The 19,747-nt window shown below is 43.6% G+C and overlaps 1 protein-coding gene across 7 annotated transcripts in view; it reads right to left on the reverse strand.

Moving 5' to 3' along the window:
• The window catches only part of LOC111243546 (nuclear hormone receptor FTZ-F1-like), a 105,262-nt gene extending 99,226 nt beyond the window's left edge, over positions 1-6,036 (reverse strand). For 2 of the 7 annotated variants that reach the window (XM_086977383.1, XM_022789295.2), the window contains exon 1: positions 3,831-6,034. In XM_086977383.1, coding sequence (XP_086833509.1) covers positions 3,831-4,071 — 241 coding nt within the window. In that variant the 5' untranslated portion in view covers positions 4,072-6,034. Of the gene's footprint in view, positions 1-2,434 lie in introns of all 7 variants that reach the window. The other 5 variants (XM_022789297.2, XR_015319101.1, XM_022789294.2 and 2 more) reach the window with 5 other exon arrangements.
• Between the last annotated feature and the right edge of the window lie 13,711 nt (positions 6,037-19,747).

Raw genomic sequence — 19,747 nt, forward strand, 5'->3', positions numbered from 1 at the left:
TTTGGCTGGCCGTCAGCCAACATGGGCTAGCAGCAAAAGCAACAGTAGTCTGGGTGAAGAGGTGACTATTAGCTAATAGAGAACGACTGATTTTTCATAATACGCCTGTTGCGGCCCGGCCATCTTATACGCGGATAGAGACAACTGGGGAGGGTCCGCCTATGGGGGTGGTAATGCTGGTAAGGCACAGAGTTATAGCCTCTACGCTACCGGTGACCTCATGTCGATAACGGCATGTTCAACGGAGAGTCGGAACCAGGTGGATGAAAGAATCTGAAACCTTCTAGTGTTCGCCATTGACAGCAAGGTGTTCAAAGTAGAAAACTTTTACCTAGAGAATCAAACGCTTCCTTAGTGAAAGTGCTCATCATTTGCATAGGTACAGCGCCTTTTATCAACCCGATCTTAACTAGCGGCGCTAATTTGGGCAATGGTGTCTATTGTTAGTAGACAGGTGGTTGTTTCCTCAGACAGCCCTGTGGCAAGCCAGGGCTATTGACTGGCTTGTTCGCGCAGCCCTGCTGGTGGTTTGCTTAAATACTTATATATATATATAGGCATGAAAGTGGAGTATATATTATTCTGATATGGATTACAACTCGTGACTAAGCCCGTACAAAAGGTGCCACGGTTGCCTTCCAACTAACTGCTACTAGTTGTGATTGCCCGTCTGTCTGTCTGTGGCACCGAGAGAAGCAGCGCGTCTTGCCAATGATCGGACCGTTTCGTAGGTTCCCGCTGAACTGGCCGCTATATCACCTCATAGGCGGCGCCACTTGGTCCTGTTGACGGGTCAGGCGACGAACCCGTCTGGTTCCATCGCTCCCGATCGGGATCTCCCGCTAGAGTACACTTTTCCTACGTGGTTTATCGAGGGCTTCGCCTCTTTACCGCCGTGATCGACGCTAGCGACGGGAGAATAGCCAGCGACTCCGGAACCGAACAACTGACAGGCTGACCAATTTACCTACCTACCTACCTAATCTATCTACTGTATATGACGTCCTCCCATCCGGCGCACGACAACCGCTTTGGCTGACTCTGTTGTTGGTATAAAAGCCGATTTGTAGAATCTGCAGTCGGGCTGTGCCGGCAGCGGTGAACGGGTTAAACGAGTGAAGTGGATCGAGTCGAGCGCTCGACAGGGAAACAAACGGACGAATCAGTTATGGGGCCTCCTGAAGTCGTCGCCAAAGTTGGGGCAAAAGAGCCTGACAGCGGTCGCTGCCATCGGCGACGGCAACAGCAAAGTCAGAGATGGTTAAATGGCTCCGACAGATGGCCCATAATTTCTCGTAAGACGAGCGAATCAAGGACCACGCTGCCAATGACAACAGCAACTGCTGCTGTTACTCTAACCGCTCCTGTCATCGCCGTCAACGAAAACGACGCTGTCGGCAGCAGAAATCGTGAAGAAGTTAACATGCCTGCCGCTGCTGTCCCTAGTGGCGTATATTTACCACTTCAACACTGAAAATGATAAAATAATGCGAGAAGGCCGAAACAAAGCAAAGCTGGAATTGCTCATTTTACACATGCAGAAATCTCTGATCAACAATTGTCTTGTACTAATCAGAACATGAGTGTCAGCGCATCGAGCACATGACAGACCCTCGTAAAATTATAAGAGCTGCAAAAAGTTAGCAAGATATGAAATAAACGCGTATAGGTACTATGTAGTGTATTGTGTGGCGACCTAGTGCACGTATCATTCTTTGTTCTCTCTCGATAACACTGTCCTGTAGTCCTCGTTCCGTTTATCCGGCCGTCAGTCCCTCGATCCGCCAGTATTATTGCAGTGAACTCGATGACGGCTGGCAGAACGAACTTAGGTCGCGTCAACATTGCCATTTTTAGTGCGGCCAGCGCTGTGGCTGTAGCAGTGGTTATGGTGGTAACGCAACAGGATGATGTTGCTAATGGTGATGTTGATTATCGACCAGTAAGGAAAAGTAGGTTAGCGGGCGGGCGGTCAGTACACCACGGACTAGCCTATTACCTCACGCTGTGATGTATTCCAAATCATAAGGCCGTATCAATACTGATCGTAGTAATAACAGCACACTCATTGTAAGATTAAAACTAGCCAAAAAAATGAGCGCACAAAATCTGTATCTTTAACAATAATTGATATTTAATAAACTTGGAAGACGTATAGTGCTTCTCGATTCCAGGTAAAACTACCAGAATTAGCCAATATCTAGCCCACGCATTTATCTCTCTTTGTTGTACCTTAATATGTGCCAGGTAATCTGTACTACTTTGTTTCAGACAACTTCCGCATTGCTAATTCTATTTCATCGTCATTTAAAGCGTGCTTGCGTAATCGTTAACGCGTGGCTCGCCAGTGGCTCTGATGTCCAAATGTGGGGCTCTTTTTTTCAGAAACATAGCATATATGTGTGAGGCAATACTCATTGAAGTTTTAACTTACAGGCTTGAAACGCATCTTCTGTAAATGGAACATAATGCATCTGCTTAGCTTACTTTGAATAAATAAGCTGATGATTAGAGCAGTTCCTGCTGCCGCTGCTGCTGCTGCTGCTGCTGCTGCTGCTGCTGCTGTTGTTGCTGCTGCTGCTGTTGTTGCCGCTGCTGTTGCTGCTGCTGTTGTTTCTACTACTACTACTATTATGTATTGTTGAGCCATATCGCAATTAATGGTTTGCTGTTCTGTTGGGTCGTGTCATCTTCTATTGCCAATAAATCGAGACCAGGGTGACAAGCAGCACATGAACTCGGTATGACGATCCGAAGTAAACTCATGTTGTGGTTCAGTGATGGTAACACTGCTAAATAATCCATGGCGGAGAGAAATGCAAAAAAAATATTGAAAAGTTATTTCAATCGAGCAATCATACAAATGGCCGAGATGAATTATTAGGATCTAGTCTAGTCTCCTGTAGGCAGCGGTTCCACTTGTTTTCTTTTTTAATCCTAATCAGTACTAATTAGGACAATTTTGATTATTTTCAGCCAAACCGGACATAAGTTATAGTAACCGAAGCACTGATTGGAATTGGCTCGTTACTTAGTTTCGATGTGTCCACACGAATATTATCCATACTCCAGTTTATTTATCAGTAGATTTTTGAAATCGTCCTGAATTGTATGGCTCTAGCTGGCGCAACAAGTAATCCTGTCGAAATGGTTTTATCCTTATCTCAACTATACTGAGTACCAAGGCTAATCCTGTGCTCAGGCATAAGTGCAAGCCCTGTCAGCAGGCGAACGGAGGAAACTTGCTTAATATTGGCTAATTTGTAGGCCCTACTACTTTTGGTCAATTTGATTTTGCATCGACCGTGGCGGATATCCGAAATGGTCGCCACTCATAAATGCGAACCCGCTGCTCAGATTAACACACCCCCGCGCGTTCCTGTATTGCCATAATGGGGCATCTCCTTAAACTGTGCCGCTGCCAACCCCTAAAGCAGTGGGGTCAGTTTAGCGTTTGCTGCGGTGGGCAACGCGTTTTATCAGCTGCTCTCGTGGGGAGAAAAGGCTATAGTGCTTACGATACGCTTGGAATTACACCTACTGTCGGACTCTTCGTCATAAGCGGGGCTGAAAGTGTGCGCAGAGGACCCTCTGTAGTTTGTAATCCGACAGGTATATGCAGAACATGGGTTAGCCAAGCAGGTCACTACCATTGGTAATCGAAGCCACATCGCTCCTAACAAAAAGGTTTCAACCTCTAGTAGACTGATTGGAGAAGATGTTCATGCGATGTAATGTGTTAAAGATGAAAGCCATATCGCTCGTGTGATGGAGGTGCGCGACTGCGCGATTGTCAGCGGGTTGATTAGTTAGTCCGGCAGTGCGCTTACCTTGCGAGGCTGACGCGGTGCTCGAGTTGGTCTTCTCAGAATCACAACTGGCGCCGTTTTTTAACGTGAGCGTCGTCGTTGTCGTCGGAGCAGTCGTGGTGCTAGTAGTATTCGTTGTTGACTTTTGTTGGTCCTGTCTTCCGAGGCTATTATTTTGATTAGTACTGCTATTATTGGTGTGGGGGGGGGGCATAAGGGAATCGGGCGAGTTGGCCTGCTCGCCCCCGGCCACAGCCAGCATAGTCCGCACTCCAGTCGGGTTCACTCACTACTTGCACGCGCACAGAGCTTTCACGTTAGACGAGCGAACTAATATACGTAGCAGTGCAAACTTCTGTCGATGAATTAAATTTGCACGACTTTTACCACAAAGCACTACACATCTGACAACACAAGTATATGCGAGCCGTGAGGACTGGATTACCACTTAACACACTCAAGATAGCCGTCGCACAGTCACTTCGCACAGTTTCGCGTTATCGTCGCGCTACTGTAGTATAACTGTTGGAACCCGCTGCAGTTATAGTAGTGTTCACAGAAATCGCCGGCGTGAAGGATGATCGCCGCAGCTGTTGGCGCCGTCGTCACTGCCGTCAGAATCTTCCAGACCCGCAGTCTCGACTCCTCGTCGAGGAATCGACGGACATTTGTCGGACGGATCCCTCGAGAGAGAGCGCTACATGGACGCCTGGTTGGACAGTCTGCTATCGTTTTCTGGCTCCTGCTGCCGCTATTCAACAACTATCGCAGTGGTAGCAGTACTGCTAGCGTTACTGCTGCTGCCTTTGGAGCCGCTTCGTCCTTCGAAGCTGCTTCTATCGCTGGTTGTTGGTTGTCGTTGTAGCTGCGCTGTGTCGAGCACCGCGCCAGAAGGCGGCCGCGATAGCTTGTTGCCGGATGATTCTGTCGTTGTTGTTGTGACTATTGCTCGCCGTAACGCTATCACTAGTAAGCAGTGTCACTGCTTTTGTTGCTACCTCTGCTCATAATGGTAGCTGTTGTTGACGTCGCCGTTGTTGCTATTGTTGTTGTCGACGAAATGTTGGCGCTATTCCTGTTGTTGTTGCTATTACGACTGGCGAGGCCGCGACAACGGCGGGTACAACACAACAGCCCACGGGGCAAGCGTTGAAAAGGGCCGCGACGGCAATGGCACGCACCGTACCACATGCAGCAAAACAAAACACAGCACAGCAGCACGGACGATCGACTCAACGACACAGTACGGCACAGACGGACCGGAAAAGAGAAAGAAAGATATACAGCGGTGGTTTCGGCGGACGATGGCGCAGTCTCGAAGACGGCCCCGGTCAGCAGCCACGCTGAGCGACCGAGCCTGCCAGTCAGCCCTCAAAGTAGGTCACTGGGCTGGGGCGCGCGGGCAGACAGGCAGCAGTGGTAGCAGGCCCGGCTGCGCCGGGGGCTGCGACGGGCTGACAGGTGGGGGTCGGACAGGCAGGCGGTGGTCCGTGGGTTGGCCCCTAGTCTACCGAGTGAGAGCAGTCCAGCCTAAATCTAGGGGGAAAGGGGAGGGGTCGAGGCAGGGGGGAGTGGATGGACCACGAAAGGGGCAGGCGGCTAGCCTATGATCGCCTCTACTGCAGTTGCTAGGGCCAATGGCGGTAGCCACAAGAAAAACATTTGCAACCGATGCCAGTACTGATACCGCCACTGCCACTGGATGCAATCAGACACAGACACTCACTGCTAAATAAATGTTTCGAGTTTTACGTCCGGCACTGCCGTTAAGCAGACACTCACTACTACGTTTGCTACAGCAGAGTCATAGGGCGACCGATACGCAGACAAATAGACAATGGTAACTCTTCGTATCTCGTTTGCCTCCTGCTGCTGCTGCTGCTACTGCTGCTGCTGCTGCTGCTGCTGCTGCTGCTGCTGCTGCTGCTGCTGCTGCTGCTGCTGCCTTCTAAGTGGCGACTGGCTGACCAACTGGCAACCAGCCGCTCGCTTGCCTCTTTAGCTGGCTGATGTTGTTAGTGTGCTCCGACTGCTGCTGGTGCTCACAGTTGTTGTTGTAGCCGTCGTAGTCGTTGCTGATAATGGTAGTGCTCGTGGTCGTTGTCGTCGTGATGGTGGCGATGTTTCTTTAGTAGCAGCAGCGGCGGCGGCGGCGGCGGCGTTGCGCTCGCTGGCGCTCGGCTGGTGTTTCTCGCGCTATTCGCTGACCGTGTGCTACCACTGTCGCTGCTGCTGCCACCACAACTAGCGCGCCGTGGGTCACATGGCCGCTCCGTAAGCAGCGTGCCTGCCCTCTCCGCTACCACTCGCTCCGCTAGGTCCGGCGGGTTGCCCCGCGCCGGCCAACTTTGAAACGGGCCCCGCATTATTTTGCCCCTACTAAATGAAATTCTCCGTGCAAGTTCTCCAGTTCACAGCTCTCCGGTTATTTCTCAGGTTATATTTAGCCGCACTAAAAATCCAGTATTGACCCCCCCCCCCCCCGTACAGCACGAATGGTGTATATATTGCATATAAAAATATGAAAATGGTCCTACATTGACTTTCTAAAAGCTGCCTTTGGCAACATTCATCTACTGTTCGGCTGCGTATGACGTAAAGAGTGTCAAGAATGAAATGAAGGAGCAATTCGCGCGAGCTATGACGACAGGTCGGAAACTCCACGCCAAATAAAGACTCCAAGACGTCGCCAGAGAACGCTCGTGGTAGCGCAATGGGTACGCTATATGCCCGTAAAATTAGAGACATGTAATGATTTAGGTTCAAATCTAGGTAGGCACAATTTGTTTTCAGCTGAGGGTCAACCACCTGAAGGAATACTAACAGCTTGAAAACTGGATTTGAAACCCGAAAAAAAAAATAGAGACGTCTCCACAGGATTTTTCACCCGTTTATTGTTATCTCTACTATTTCTTTAGCTTCTCTTTAGTTTTGAATAGTCATACTGTTAAATAGTTCTTCATTTGTTGTTCGCCATTTTTTCAGAAAATTTGGCAATTGCAATGTCAAACACGAAGTTTAGTGAAATTATGCAAAAATAGGCAAATCGGACTAGGAAAGCAGCGCATTATGGGGCCTTAGAGACCCCTAGCAGTCCTCGCCTCTCCGGCTTCAGTAGCGCCATCAGTGGATGTGAAACGAACCACTTGCGACAGGCACATCTAAAATATTTTCTGTTTCTGTTTCTGTAGGAAGAGAATTGCCCTCGTTTTCTGGCACATGTTGGCTAACTTGTTTAGATCCTGTTTAGGCTTGATGCATTCAGGTGTAAACCTAAACAGTGCATGCCTAGAGGGCCCTATACCGGCTTCGAACCGGGCTATACCACTGCGCCTAGAGCATGATGATGACGTGCGGTATTCTCCGCGACCGCTGACAGATAGTACATATATACAAGTATGTGTAGGTGTGTGTATTTGTGGTGACAATGAGAGAGAGATGGGTGTAGCACAGATCCTTGAAATAGGTTTTTTGTGCAGATTCTTATTTCCAGGCCAAGCCTATGCACCAATAATAACAAACCTATTGTGCCATCTTCGAGATGATCTGTTCACTTGTGTATACAAGTGCGATATTGTAGCCAACTTCTCCTGAAAGCCGAGTTGGACTTGCCTGAATATTAAACCTGTTTTATTATTCAACAAGCTCATCTCTATATACAGTCGTACAAGTATGTGGCTTTCTCTACATTCAAACATTGTCGAGACATAACGAATTCCTTTCTTCAGGTGCACATAGAGATCACCGGAGAATTCAGTTGATTAGGCGAACCCGTGAAGCTTTAGAGAAGTGGAGTCACTATTACAAACGTATCTAACTGTAGCGTTAATGTTATGTCACAGGTGTATTGCATAATATATTTCAGCACCCAACCAAATGATTTTAGAAAGCTAGTACCGTCGAGGCTTGATCGAGGAGGAAAGAGAGCAATGATAAGATGTAAATAATATGTTACAATGAAATCTATTGGGCAATATTTTTATAACACTACCCATAGAGTTTGTAACAGATTTATCTATAGAATACTTGTTTCATTGACTTGACTTTTTAGACTGTGCACACTGAGTAGAAACGTTTGGGGTGCTATGAATAAAGTCGTCCAAAGAAAAATATAGCTCCAAATGTATGATTCCGTAAGAGAGGTATTATAGTAAAATCTCACCTAATGAAGCTTGAGTCAATGCATATTTTCAATCATTTTCCCGAACGCGCTATTAAGCTTGTTGCGGCCTCTGTATTTTTTTGTTTGCGTTATCTGGGTCACGTCTGTTGCGGTTATCAACGCGCTTCGCTGTTAACATACAAAATCTTTGCACACTGGTTCCTGATCACGTTATCTGTCCTTGATTTGCTTGATAGCATGTCGCTATGGGTAAATCGTTATGCGACCCTTCATTAGCCCGGCGCTGACAGCTAGGTCTTCGGCTTAGACTGACTCTGTGGAACTAAAGCCATAAAGAGCTTCAGCTGCGATATTTAAAAAAGATTCCAGTTTTCATCTATCCTTATTTATTTTATCTCAAAAAGCGCAAACGTTGCTACTATTAATATATGTGTAATGCACGTGTACGTGTGAATAATATGATATCTTCAATACGTATGCAACGTGCCCACGTGCATATACGTCAAGTAAGTAATTTCTGGGCAATAAACATCCTAGTGCGAGTGTCCATCATACAAAAGAAACACTGTTCGGTATCGTTCACAAAGTCAATTAGGACGGGACGTCAGAGATGATTGATTTTGCAGATAGACCTAGATATGAATGGGTATGAAGTTTATTACCGTAGAAATATGACAAGCCGTCATACCCGAAGCCCGCAGACCTGAGCTTACTGCTCATTATATTCGTCAGATCACTACTACGTCGCTTTTTTACAGCAGAGCTGAAAGGCTGTCAATTCGTTGTTATCGAATGTCACTTACAAAAATCAAAATAGACGGGTCCAACAGCTTCACAAGCGACTAGAAACATACCTTTGTCTAGTGGGAAATTTGTTATAGAAATTAGTAAAACTGTTCGAATTATTACCATATGATTGCAAATATGTGGAAAGTTCGTGGAATCGTTTTTAAGCGTTCCTCCAGACGGCTGGCTCTTAGCCTAAACGAGACCCAGCTTCAAGCCAACGCGACCTTCTATTTTGCTTAAGCTTTGTAAAAAAGTACCTTACCAGTGTACTATCATGGGAATGTATCGGTTTATCTAAAGAGCATGTCGAAGAGGAAGCTGATAGAGCATCATTAGAGGACAACGACTTTCGGAGAAAAGAAAGAATATCAGTTGGGCGTTAAAAGCACACTGTCATTAATCTAGTTTCTATTTTTCTGAGATGGGAACCCTGACAGAACCAAAAATTGACCAGAATCCTAGAAAAGGAACTATTTACCGAAATCTTGTTTTACTAATGGTGCAATCGCTTCGAGAATCGAAGCTGAAAGATTCATGACCACAAGAAATGTCATTACATCTCTTGCGGTCATCAAACGGACAGATAACTTGCTGTAATCTCCGAAACTTTTGAGCAAAAAGACGACATCAGCAGCAGTATGCCTTTTCCCAACTTCATCTAGCACCGATTGTCAAATTCAAGTAGAAATACATGTTAGAAAAAGAGACCGAGAAGTTGCGTCGTCACAAAATGTTATCCAAGACAGATGCGACTACGCGTAACGTAGGCAATTTGCCCAGCTATTACCGGCAGTAAACCCTTTTAGGGCATACCGTGATTTTGGCGGACGCATGGATTGCTCTATACCGTCTACAAAAGAAGGATTAGGCGAGCGCATAGGGTCGCCGAATAGAAAACGCGACCGACTTCGTGACAGTTCGAAAGAGGATGGGACGTCAGCTGACGCTCATGTTTGCAGTAAACCCTAAAGCTATACGTCCTAATAGAAGATTATATATACTGCCAAATATTACCAATTCCTAAAGGGCCTATGGATGGATGATGCATCGATCGGCAGCAGACAACAAAGTCTCACTGTATTTCCAATCGCAGTTTGGACAAAGTGAACCAAACTCCTGTACGCTACAGATTTAAGCCGGTCCCTTCACCTTAAACACAGACGCGTCCAACAATCGATTTTTTCACATCACACTGTTGAAAAATATTCATTAAAAGCTTTTGGCGTTTAGCATATATCGTCGTTCTATCTTATATGGTTTGAGAGCTATTTACGTCTCTGAAGCCGCTAAATAGCTCTGGCTAACTCAGCTGAGGTAACACTTGAGCCGCTCGAATACGTATTAGTAATTCAAATTCGTAATTTTTGATAAATAAGTTTAATCGCTAGAGAGGCCCTGCTTGTGTGAGAAAAGTTACGTGCACAGACTGCAGTTTTTTCCGCTGCAACACAAACTATATATAAAAATGTGCACGTAATTCCTAAACATACTGTTATATGCACATTAAAAATGAGGAAAAATAACAGAGCAAGATATCGTGAACTCCTGACAAAAAAGATACATGGCTTTGCGCAATCGTCCGTGAAGACAACATAACCATAAACGGATAATATTCTACCCAAATTGTAGATGGTGACAACAAGAAATATTCTGCACTGTTGTTCATTGAGCTTTTTTTTTTTACAATTTTTATGCTTTCCATTCTTAGGCTAAACAATTAGTCCGCTTTCTGACAATGAACCAGTTGACACTACTACATCTCTGCTATCAATCAACGACGGGTCAGCTAATTTAACTGTAGCAGGATAAATTAAGGGTAGGAATTTTTTTTATCGTATTCCGAGCGTATCAGGTAGGTATTTTCCAAAGAAGACCTAGCGACTGCTTCGATTGCCTAGCAATCGCTTTGCCCGCAAGGTGACGACCCACTGCTGACTTAAAGACCGGCTATTAGGCCAAACATGCTGTGAGATGTTCGAGCAGCCATACTGTGTGAACGTATGTTTATGCGTGCTTAGGCGTGAAAACGCCCGGGAGGTTTCTATTATAATCTTTTTGCGCAAAAAACGAGACAGAGTGTACCGCTTATTTCTTGTAGACAAATGAATCGTTGCCAACTTTTTTTGCTACGACGCTATATAATACAATTATGTATCTGTATTCGATGATAGGAAAGGCACACTGCACTGTATGATACTTGACTTTCGTTTGAAATTCCCGATTTATGTGATGAATTGTGGCGGGTATCAAAGCCACGTCATGTAAAATGCCAGGTCTTCGGTTTACACGATTGAAAGGAGGCGACAGTGTCTTTTTTTTCAAACTATGATTCTGATCATAGATGCAAAATATTAGTTTTACCAAATTTACATTTGCCAAAATAAAAAAGTCACAGGCTGAAAAGTGTAACGCTTAAGCAAGAGTGTCCTCCCTTAGGAATAATCGTAATCTCAAACATGATTAATATCAAAAACGCTGCTTTTTTTTTTTAGTTTTAGGCCAGTATGTATGTCTTGTTCACGGACACCGGGCTTCACGTCGATGTATCTGCCGCGATAGTGTAGAACGGAAGCCAGCATTTGTTAACATCAATTTCTACTAACTTCGCACGTTCCTTTGATCGTAGGATGACATTTGTCTTACTACTAATTTACTTCAAGGGGAACCCACTTTTCCGATCAAGCCAGGAGTCAAGGATGCTCTGCCCTTTGCCTAGGTCTTGCTCGCTTTTCTCCCCTCTAAGTTCGCTCATATACTTCGTCCCACACTCGGAGCCGGATTGCAGTCCCGCTCTGTTCACCGCGCAGTATGCAGTTCATCATGGTGTCGACCCTAGATAACTACACTAATTTTTTTCATCGCCTGTCCCTTTCCTTTCCTTTATTCTAGCAAGTGAGTTAAATTTTCACATACGTCAGTATTGCGTGTAATGCACGAGCCGCTTGCCGCCTTTTCTGTTTTATAAAGATGTGTTTGTAGACATCTATGGTCAGTGAAGACCTGGGTTAGGCACTAGATGACGTTGCCAGAGCCTTTCCTGTACCAATCTCTGATTTCCTGTATCAACCCCTTAGGTTAGGTAACGGTTTTCTAATTCCTGTTGCAGCTTTTCAAGAATTTTCTCCATAACGCGCTCTAAAGTAGACGCTTGATTGTACATTTTTTACCGTTTTTCAACGATCCTGTTTAATCACAGCGTTATACTCAAGACGATAGCGGCAAGGATCGACGCGGTTCGGAACGTGTTATTTATCCAAAACGTGAGCATCCGCTTTCTTTAGGTGGCGTTCATTTCTTTTTGTCCCCACAGTTCTTATTCAGACGGAGCTTGCACAAAGAATTATGAAATCTATTACCGAAGCAAATAGTTTCTTCTTTCTTTTTCTCAGTCCCCTTATATTCGGTTTCAGTTCACTAAGACTTCATGCGGCCAATGCGTTTTTCTTTACTATTTGTTTCCCCCTATGGGGTTCCATTTAGGCCCTGCTCAAGTTTCACTTACGGGCCCCGAACTACTTTATCTGGTTGGAGTATTCGTTCTTTCACGTTGATTTTGAGCGTGCACTGCTTTTTTCTGCTTTTTCAAGTAGCAGTTCAAGCCAGTAGTCGCTCATTTAGTCTGCTATGTTGTCTAGGGCCTTTGTTTGCTTGCTTTGTTCTCTAATCCCGTTTCGTTGCTGGCAGTGATTACCAACGTTATTTAACTTTATGCAAAGGCCACTGTGTTTTCTTCTTCCGCACGTAAGCGAGATTTCATAATATCAGTCTCGATGAAGCCCTGTGAAGATATCCTCTTCTTTCAGCCTTTTTTCGAAATAACATCCCAGTTCATGAAGAGAAAAACATTTTTTACGTCATGAAGTATAGTCCCGAGGAGATTCCCAGTTTTGAAAATCTTTTCTTGACCCCTCCTAAACTGACTTTCTGCAGGCCTTCCGTTTCACTTCTTAATGATGAGGGCTTCAAGTGCCTTAGTACTTCATTGTGCTATAGAAGGCTTCGGATGTGTACTCTTTTGCACTCTTTTGGATATAAGTGGCCATTTAACAAAGGGTTTTCGGGTAATTAATAAGTGCTTCACAGTCTGCAGTAGTATTCCTTCCAGCCCCGCTGCTTTTCTCATCGCGATTTCTCCTTATTACAACATCCTCTTGGCTAAATTTAGTATTGTCTTAGACGTCGATCGCTTCCCTTTCTGGTATCTTGAAAAGAGTTTTTCTACTGTTTCTCCCACTAACTGCTTTGGGACTTTAGGCGGTGCTCCACCTAGTTTATCTCTGGCTTTTTTCAGTGAATTTCCGCTTCTGAGATTAGCCGTTGCCACTTCCTCTTTCAAGCTAGGTTGATTTTGTTAGTTCTGGTTTCTCGCGGCTCACTGTGTTCCTTCGTTAAAGCGCCCTTCCTTGCTTTAGTACTAGTCCTTCTGGTTCTGTGACAGTTTTGTTTTTGGATTTCCGCAAGCTTTTTCATCTACCAACACTAGGATTTAAACCTCTACTTATTACAGGATGTGGTGAAGTTCTCCGGGTTTTGCAAGCTATGGCCAGTATTTCCATCACATCCCCGTGGCCAAGGACGCTTTGAAGCGTACAAGGGCTCCTATTAAACGCGTCCTCCAGCATCCTTCTGTTCAGCTTCCTGCGTAACTACGATGGCTTTGAGTAGGCAGAAGCTTCGATTAAGCTTATTACCTACCCCACCTCAACATTGCATATTAGGTTCCTATGTCCGCTGAACCCCCTCCAGCTCACTTTGAGCATATTGTACCCTAATCTCACGCACTAGTTCGCCTTTATAGATCCTCAAATTAATGTAGACTTGCTGTTCCCTTCTACAGAAGGTTTATGTACATCATAGACTGACAAGAAGTCTCTTACAGCGTACTACTCAACAGAAAGCGCTCTTTTGGGTGAGATGCATCTGCTCTCGGAGTCAATGGCAACTCTAGATACAAACAGCGGTCCCGCTGTGTAATGGAATTTACATTTCAATCTGTGAGTAAAGGTAAAAAAATATGGCAGCAACCTCGGATGATTTATGATACAGACTCAGCGCTGAAGCTCTACTATCTGTTTGCTCCGCTTTGTTGTTGAGTTTACAAGTGTCAACTATAAAAAGTAATGTAGCTCACTTAAAGAATGTGTTGGTATTACAATGTAATGCTATTAGCTGTAGCACAGTGTCCTTATGACAGGTATCGTTTAAAAAAAAACCTGAAATAACTGAAGTCGACTAATATTTAAATGACAAACAGGAGTATTACTGATATCACCATTTTCACTGGGACCTATACACATATAGAAACCTCGACATTATAGCTATAGAGAGCATAATTTAGTACCTTTACTTATTATTGTAGTCCTGCGCAACCTCAAACCATCATATGCAGTAACAATGGCAACAACCCCCGCGTGTCGCCTGAAAAATAGTTACTGCAGTATGGTTTACGCGTTGAGTCCAGAGAAAATGGGAACAGCCAAAAATGATCTATGAGGTCTATATATACACAAGATATATTAAATCGAACAAGTGACTCTAATTGATTCTGTAGCACCAGAAACAAACAGAACTGTAATCCATTTGAGTTCAGACGAAATTCTTGGAACTTAACTCACAATTAGACTAAAAACCAATTGGCTTTGCGGCTTGAGAAATAGCTCTTCAATTGGAACGTTGATAAACCTGGTAAAGTACCTAATGAAGACGATCCCGATCTCGTGCAGCTCGAACCCGATGGCTAAGGCAGTGTTGGCTTTTGAGAACTTTGTATACGTCATTCCCATCTCCCTTAATACGCCTGGGTATGTCTAATTACGCATGGAGAGGCAGCAACCTCGCCGATACCCTTGAATGCCGTCATTAGGATGGGTAGTCTGATATTGCAAACGTCGTCACTGTATAGTTCTGCGCTGGTTGAGCTCGTAAGCACACAGGAAAAACAATTTTAGCTCATCTGCAGACGATCTACCATTTTCGAGTACATACCGTCCGGGTAAAGTAACAAGCAGGATAATGAAGTGGAAGATGTTTTTAATGCAACAGCATGAGTTAGTGGTCGAGCAGACCAGTTTACGGATGGCGTACGTAGCATAAACGTGCCCAGAAAAAGTAATGTCGAATGGAGTCCCTAGGAACGTTATGATAACCACCGATATTTAACATGAATATTGGCAGAATTGCCAAACCCAGAGACGTACGAAACTGTATACCTCTGATAAAGTCTTGTTTACCTAGATAGCATTACATCATACGTCGCGGAAGCGCTCAGAAAACTGTTTTACATATATAAAGACTCTGTCGTCGACAAGGGTGACTCCCGTTATCCAGTTTATACCAATCGGCATCGATCACTTTCGGTAGCTCTTAGCCCGTAGAACGTTGAAAAATCTGTTTGTAGGAGTAGCGTGAACCTATTTGAGTTAGCCAATCTGCGACGATGACATTGAATGCGTGTATGAAAGGTATTGGGTATCCTACAAAGCGTAAAACGTAAAACTGTGCGCCGTAGTCTTCGACTGGGGGAATCCCAATAGCTTTGAAACAGGTTATAAGATGAAGGATATACAAGCATTGCACGATTCGAAGCCGTCTATACCCGGTGGTTTGGGCGACACGAGGGCGATGACGCAGCCTAAGAAGCATTTTTTGAAGGAGCTTGCAACTGGTTTAAATGGATTCAGCGGACTTCTTAAACTATCAGCGTAAGGACCCACGAAATTGCACCTGTTTGTTTAATACAATATGGTCTTCTTCCAAACACTGCAGGATGCCGTTTACTTTGCGAGCTGATTGAGCTTTTTAACAGTTTCAATTTATTGCTATGCAACCCTGAGCTATGCCTCGTTATCGGAAAAAAACCTTAATAGCTTTTTAGAGAAGGATCCAATCATAATAGTGAAGCTTTTTAAATTAGGTTAGTTAGAGGGTCGTCTTTGACTGACGTGAGGCAGAAGTAGATGGCTTTGAGCTTGTAGTTAGCGTAATTTTCGTTATAGATACTGCTTAGCATTTTGTAGCCAAGCTTCCTCTCCAACGTGTACGATCCTTCAGTCTTTTATCTGTGGATCGCAGGTTTTGTAAGGATAAGGAATAAATGACGCACCAGATGCTTCGATGATCGCTAATAGCGAGCTAAGGCCGACCGCTTACTAAATTATTTCAGCGTAGATGCGTCGTAGTTTCATTAGTCTGCTTAAAGCATTTTGGAAATTATGTATGTATTCCAAATGCGAGAATTTTATCCCAGATGACAGTCTCGTTTATATGATCTTCTTACTGCGATACTATTGTAAGGTATGATTATTACTGCAGGCCATGCACAGTGGTAAGTTGATTTCCTCAAGGTATAAAGCGATTGACTTCTCGTTCTATCGACAGACCTCAGTTATCAACAGTGATTTTTGATATTCAACAATCACAACTATTTGGAACTTAGTGGTTGTAAGTTGTTGTTGTAAAACAGTAAAAAGCCAGAGACTAGTTTCTGCAGTTCGCTAACGAAGGTCATCATACTACCATCATGAGAATAACGGCATTTTGATATTTTATTGTGTTCCTTAAAATTCTTAGAATCTCTTAGAAAATTCTTAAAAAAATCCTTAGAATAGAAATTCCTTAGAAAACATTAGTAACATTGTTGTGCACAGCCCCCTTAGACCGCGATAAAAATTAGATAAAACCTCATTGACGGCTAATTTTTGACTCGAAAAAGGCATTAGAAATCACGCAGGAGGAACACTTGGATTATAGTATCTATAAATGAATAAGGTGGGTGGAGATAAGTTTTCGTTAAGGTTCCTTGCAAACATAAATGAGAAACACACAGCAAGGGAATTATGCAGAGAAGTTGCCAACAATTAGGTCAGTTCAGTCGGTAATAAATCGAGATTGTTTTGTCTTAAAATAGAATGCACAGAAATTCGACTGTTTGAGAGACCTACAGAGGCTTAACTGTACTGGACAACTAATATAGGAAACTGAGGGGAGCACATGTCGCAGATGTCGTAGAGTTATTATCCATGATATTTATGTAGAATCTACGTCTCAGCATTTAGGGCGTATAAGATCTTTAATATTATACACTTAGAAACAAAGAACTGTATTGGATCCTGTTCAGCGTGACGAGAAATACACTTTGTTCTCTGCCGTTCTACGCGGTTTTTACGAGCTTCAACGTGCAATTATATGATCTGCACGCATGTTCTGCATTTAGGTCATTTAACATTCGCCCGAAATGATTCAAAGTTTCCTTTGGAAAATAAATTTTGCAGCAATATGCAATTCGGGATCGAATATTATTACCAAGCGACGGCTATATCCGGTTCAGGTGGAACCGGTTATCTATCCCGTCAAACGAGCGGAAACGTGCAATGCGCTGGCTTGATTTATGATTGTAGGATGCACGTCCATCTTGCCTCACGCCTAACAGTTGTGTGATACTAGATCAACCTACTGCAAAACTATGCTGAATGAAGAAACCGGTGTTCGCAAATATGGAAGCCATCACTTTCTCGACAAAGATGTTTTCCAGAGTTGAGCACGCAAGGAATCATTGCAGGGTGGTAGAAATCGGAACCTCGATGCAGTCTTGTGGACGTGGGCATCGTTCGATTTTTGAAAGCAATTTAGTAGTGTAACACAATGAAATAAGTAAGTAAATGTCTTTGTTCATTCTGTGGCGGCAAAGGTGCAAGCAGAACGAAAACGTTTTCAATGTACCGCTGCAGAACTCGAGCTTTGTCAGTCTTCGGCGGTGTTACTTCCTATTAGTAAGGAAGAAACGTCCATGAGCGCGTCGAGCGTATTTGGAACATATATGTATCTATGCCTACTTTTTAGCCCATGGGCTTGACACTAAGGAATAAACTACTGGCATAACGAAAATATCCCTCAGAAGTTTCGACGTTTGCTTCTTAGGAGTGTTTAGGGAAGTTTTTCTTATTTTTTAAATTTCAGTCAAGTTTAATCAAGTTGAACTGACCGGGGGCTAAGTGACAGAAGTTCTGCAAGGTAAAAAGATAGATTATAAGACGTGTTCTAAGTTCAGTTCTCTTCAAGTACATAGAACAAGCTACGAGACGTTTAATATATATATATTTACCGTACATATATTCTTCTTTTTGCGTGTGGAATCCCAGTATTTGGAAGACACGTTGACAGAAAGGCGTCTTAGCTGTAAAACTGCTCATGCAGTGGATGCAATGTAAGTGTGAAAGATGTTCCTATTATCAATAATTTTCCGTTTAACGTATTAAACTTATTGAAAGACACTTGGAAAAGTAAAATGAAATCGAGCGCTAGGCGATTGTGGTTTCTACATTTTAAAAGGATAAAGGCGTTCTGCGTGACAAGAACAGCCGAAATGTGATAGATAAAATGTAGGATATATTACGTCATATTTCGTATCCTAACGTATAAATTCAAATAAAAAATGAATTTATTAGGCATTCATCGTCACCCCGTACAACCTAAGCTACTTTGCCCGCCTCGGAACCTTTCAGGTTATAAAAATGTTTAGGCCTACTACTCCCCAATGCGGTTCATTTTCAAGACGGTGTTTACTGTCAGATGCAGTGTCACGAATTTAATTCTCCACGCCCCTTACTCTTAGGAGCGAGACTGCTCATTTTTGAGTCGATGGCCTAAGATGCCTGTCGATAGCTATATTACTGCAGTTCATATTCTTAAATAAATCATGAGTACGTTACCAATCGTCTTTTTTCAAAAGTGTCTGACTTCATTGCCCTTGGATGGCCGAACAGCGTGGGGTGTACTCTTTAATTCCAAGATGTCCTTGACGGTTTTCGTAAACCAACTATGAGGAGTCCTCCAGGCATTGAACCTATTCCCTAATTCTTGCTACTGTTCTATAATAACCCATGCTGCTTAACCATTTTGGTCTTTGACGAAGAACGAAATCGAGTTGGGTGTCGATAAATGAACTTGTGTAGCTTAAGCACGACAAAAGGTCCGTTCGTTGCACAGCCATACTGAAAAGGGCTCATCCTGAGCAGGCATTCTTGAAGCGTTTTATATGTAAAAGAAAATACGTAGGAAAGACATGCACGGAAGAATAAATACTTGAAAAAGTACCGTTAATTATATTCAACTCTCAAGGTCTCGTGGTAATAAATACACATCAGTGGCGACATAAGCACGAATGGGTAGATCTAGCGTACATTCAGGACTCCTCGGGACAAAGAGTATATTACCAACGAAAAAAGGCAGAAATATTTCTATATTATTTTTGAAACTAGACCGTTTATAGCGTATAAATTCGTCCACCAAAAACCTTTTTTACATTTTTCACTGTATCTCTAATTCTTTTTTGCCTATTTGGACCCTGAAAGCTTTAAGATTTTTGGCCTCCTGATACCCAGGACTATAATTGATTGTATTTTCTTTGTGTGGCATGTTGTTAAACTCGCTTCGACACGCTTCAAATGCGCTTTCGCACCATCTCCGTCACGCCTGAGCTCTGGCTCTCGAGCACTATATTCGTGAGCTGTGAGATGTTCGTGATCTTCTGTCCGGTCCTTACAAATAATGTCATACGTTTTCGATCGGATTCAAATTAGGTAAATTTCCAAGCCATGGCAGAACCTCTATACCGTTAGTAATAAACACGTCAAAGACATACCTTGCCTTAAAACATAGTAGGTTGTTATGCATGAACACATAGCCTCCATACGGGAACCATTCGCGAAAACGGGACAGTACTTTTGTATAAATTACCTCACTGTGTTGTGGTTTTCTTATAATATTGTTAATGAAATGTAACGCTTCTGTCCCGTGGACAAAAAATACACAGTTATTGTTCTCAGATGTTTAACCTGCTAGATCAAAAAGGGAAGGCAGATGTGTTGAGCGGTATTATTTTAAATCCTAAAATACCATTAATTTGAAAAAGAGACTGTTTCCCAGTGTTCACATTCAATTTTGAAATGATTCCACCCGAAACACGCATCGTAATGCGGAGAATTTAGCAGAGAGGACTGAGACTAATTGATGACAGCTGAAGGCAGTT

The sequence above is a fragment of the Varroa destructor genome, unplaced genomic scaffold (assembly GCF_002443255.2).
Source record: "Varroa destructor unplaced genomic scaffold, Vdes_3.0 BEIS01000001.1, whole genome shotgun sequence".
NCBI classification, from domain to species: Eukaryota; Metazoa; Arthropoda; class Arachnida; order Mesostigmata; family Varroidae; genus Varroa; species Varroa destructor.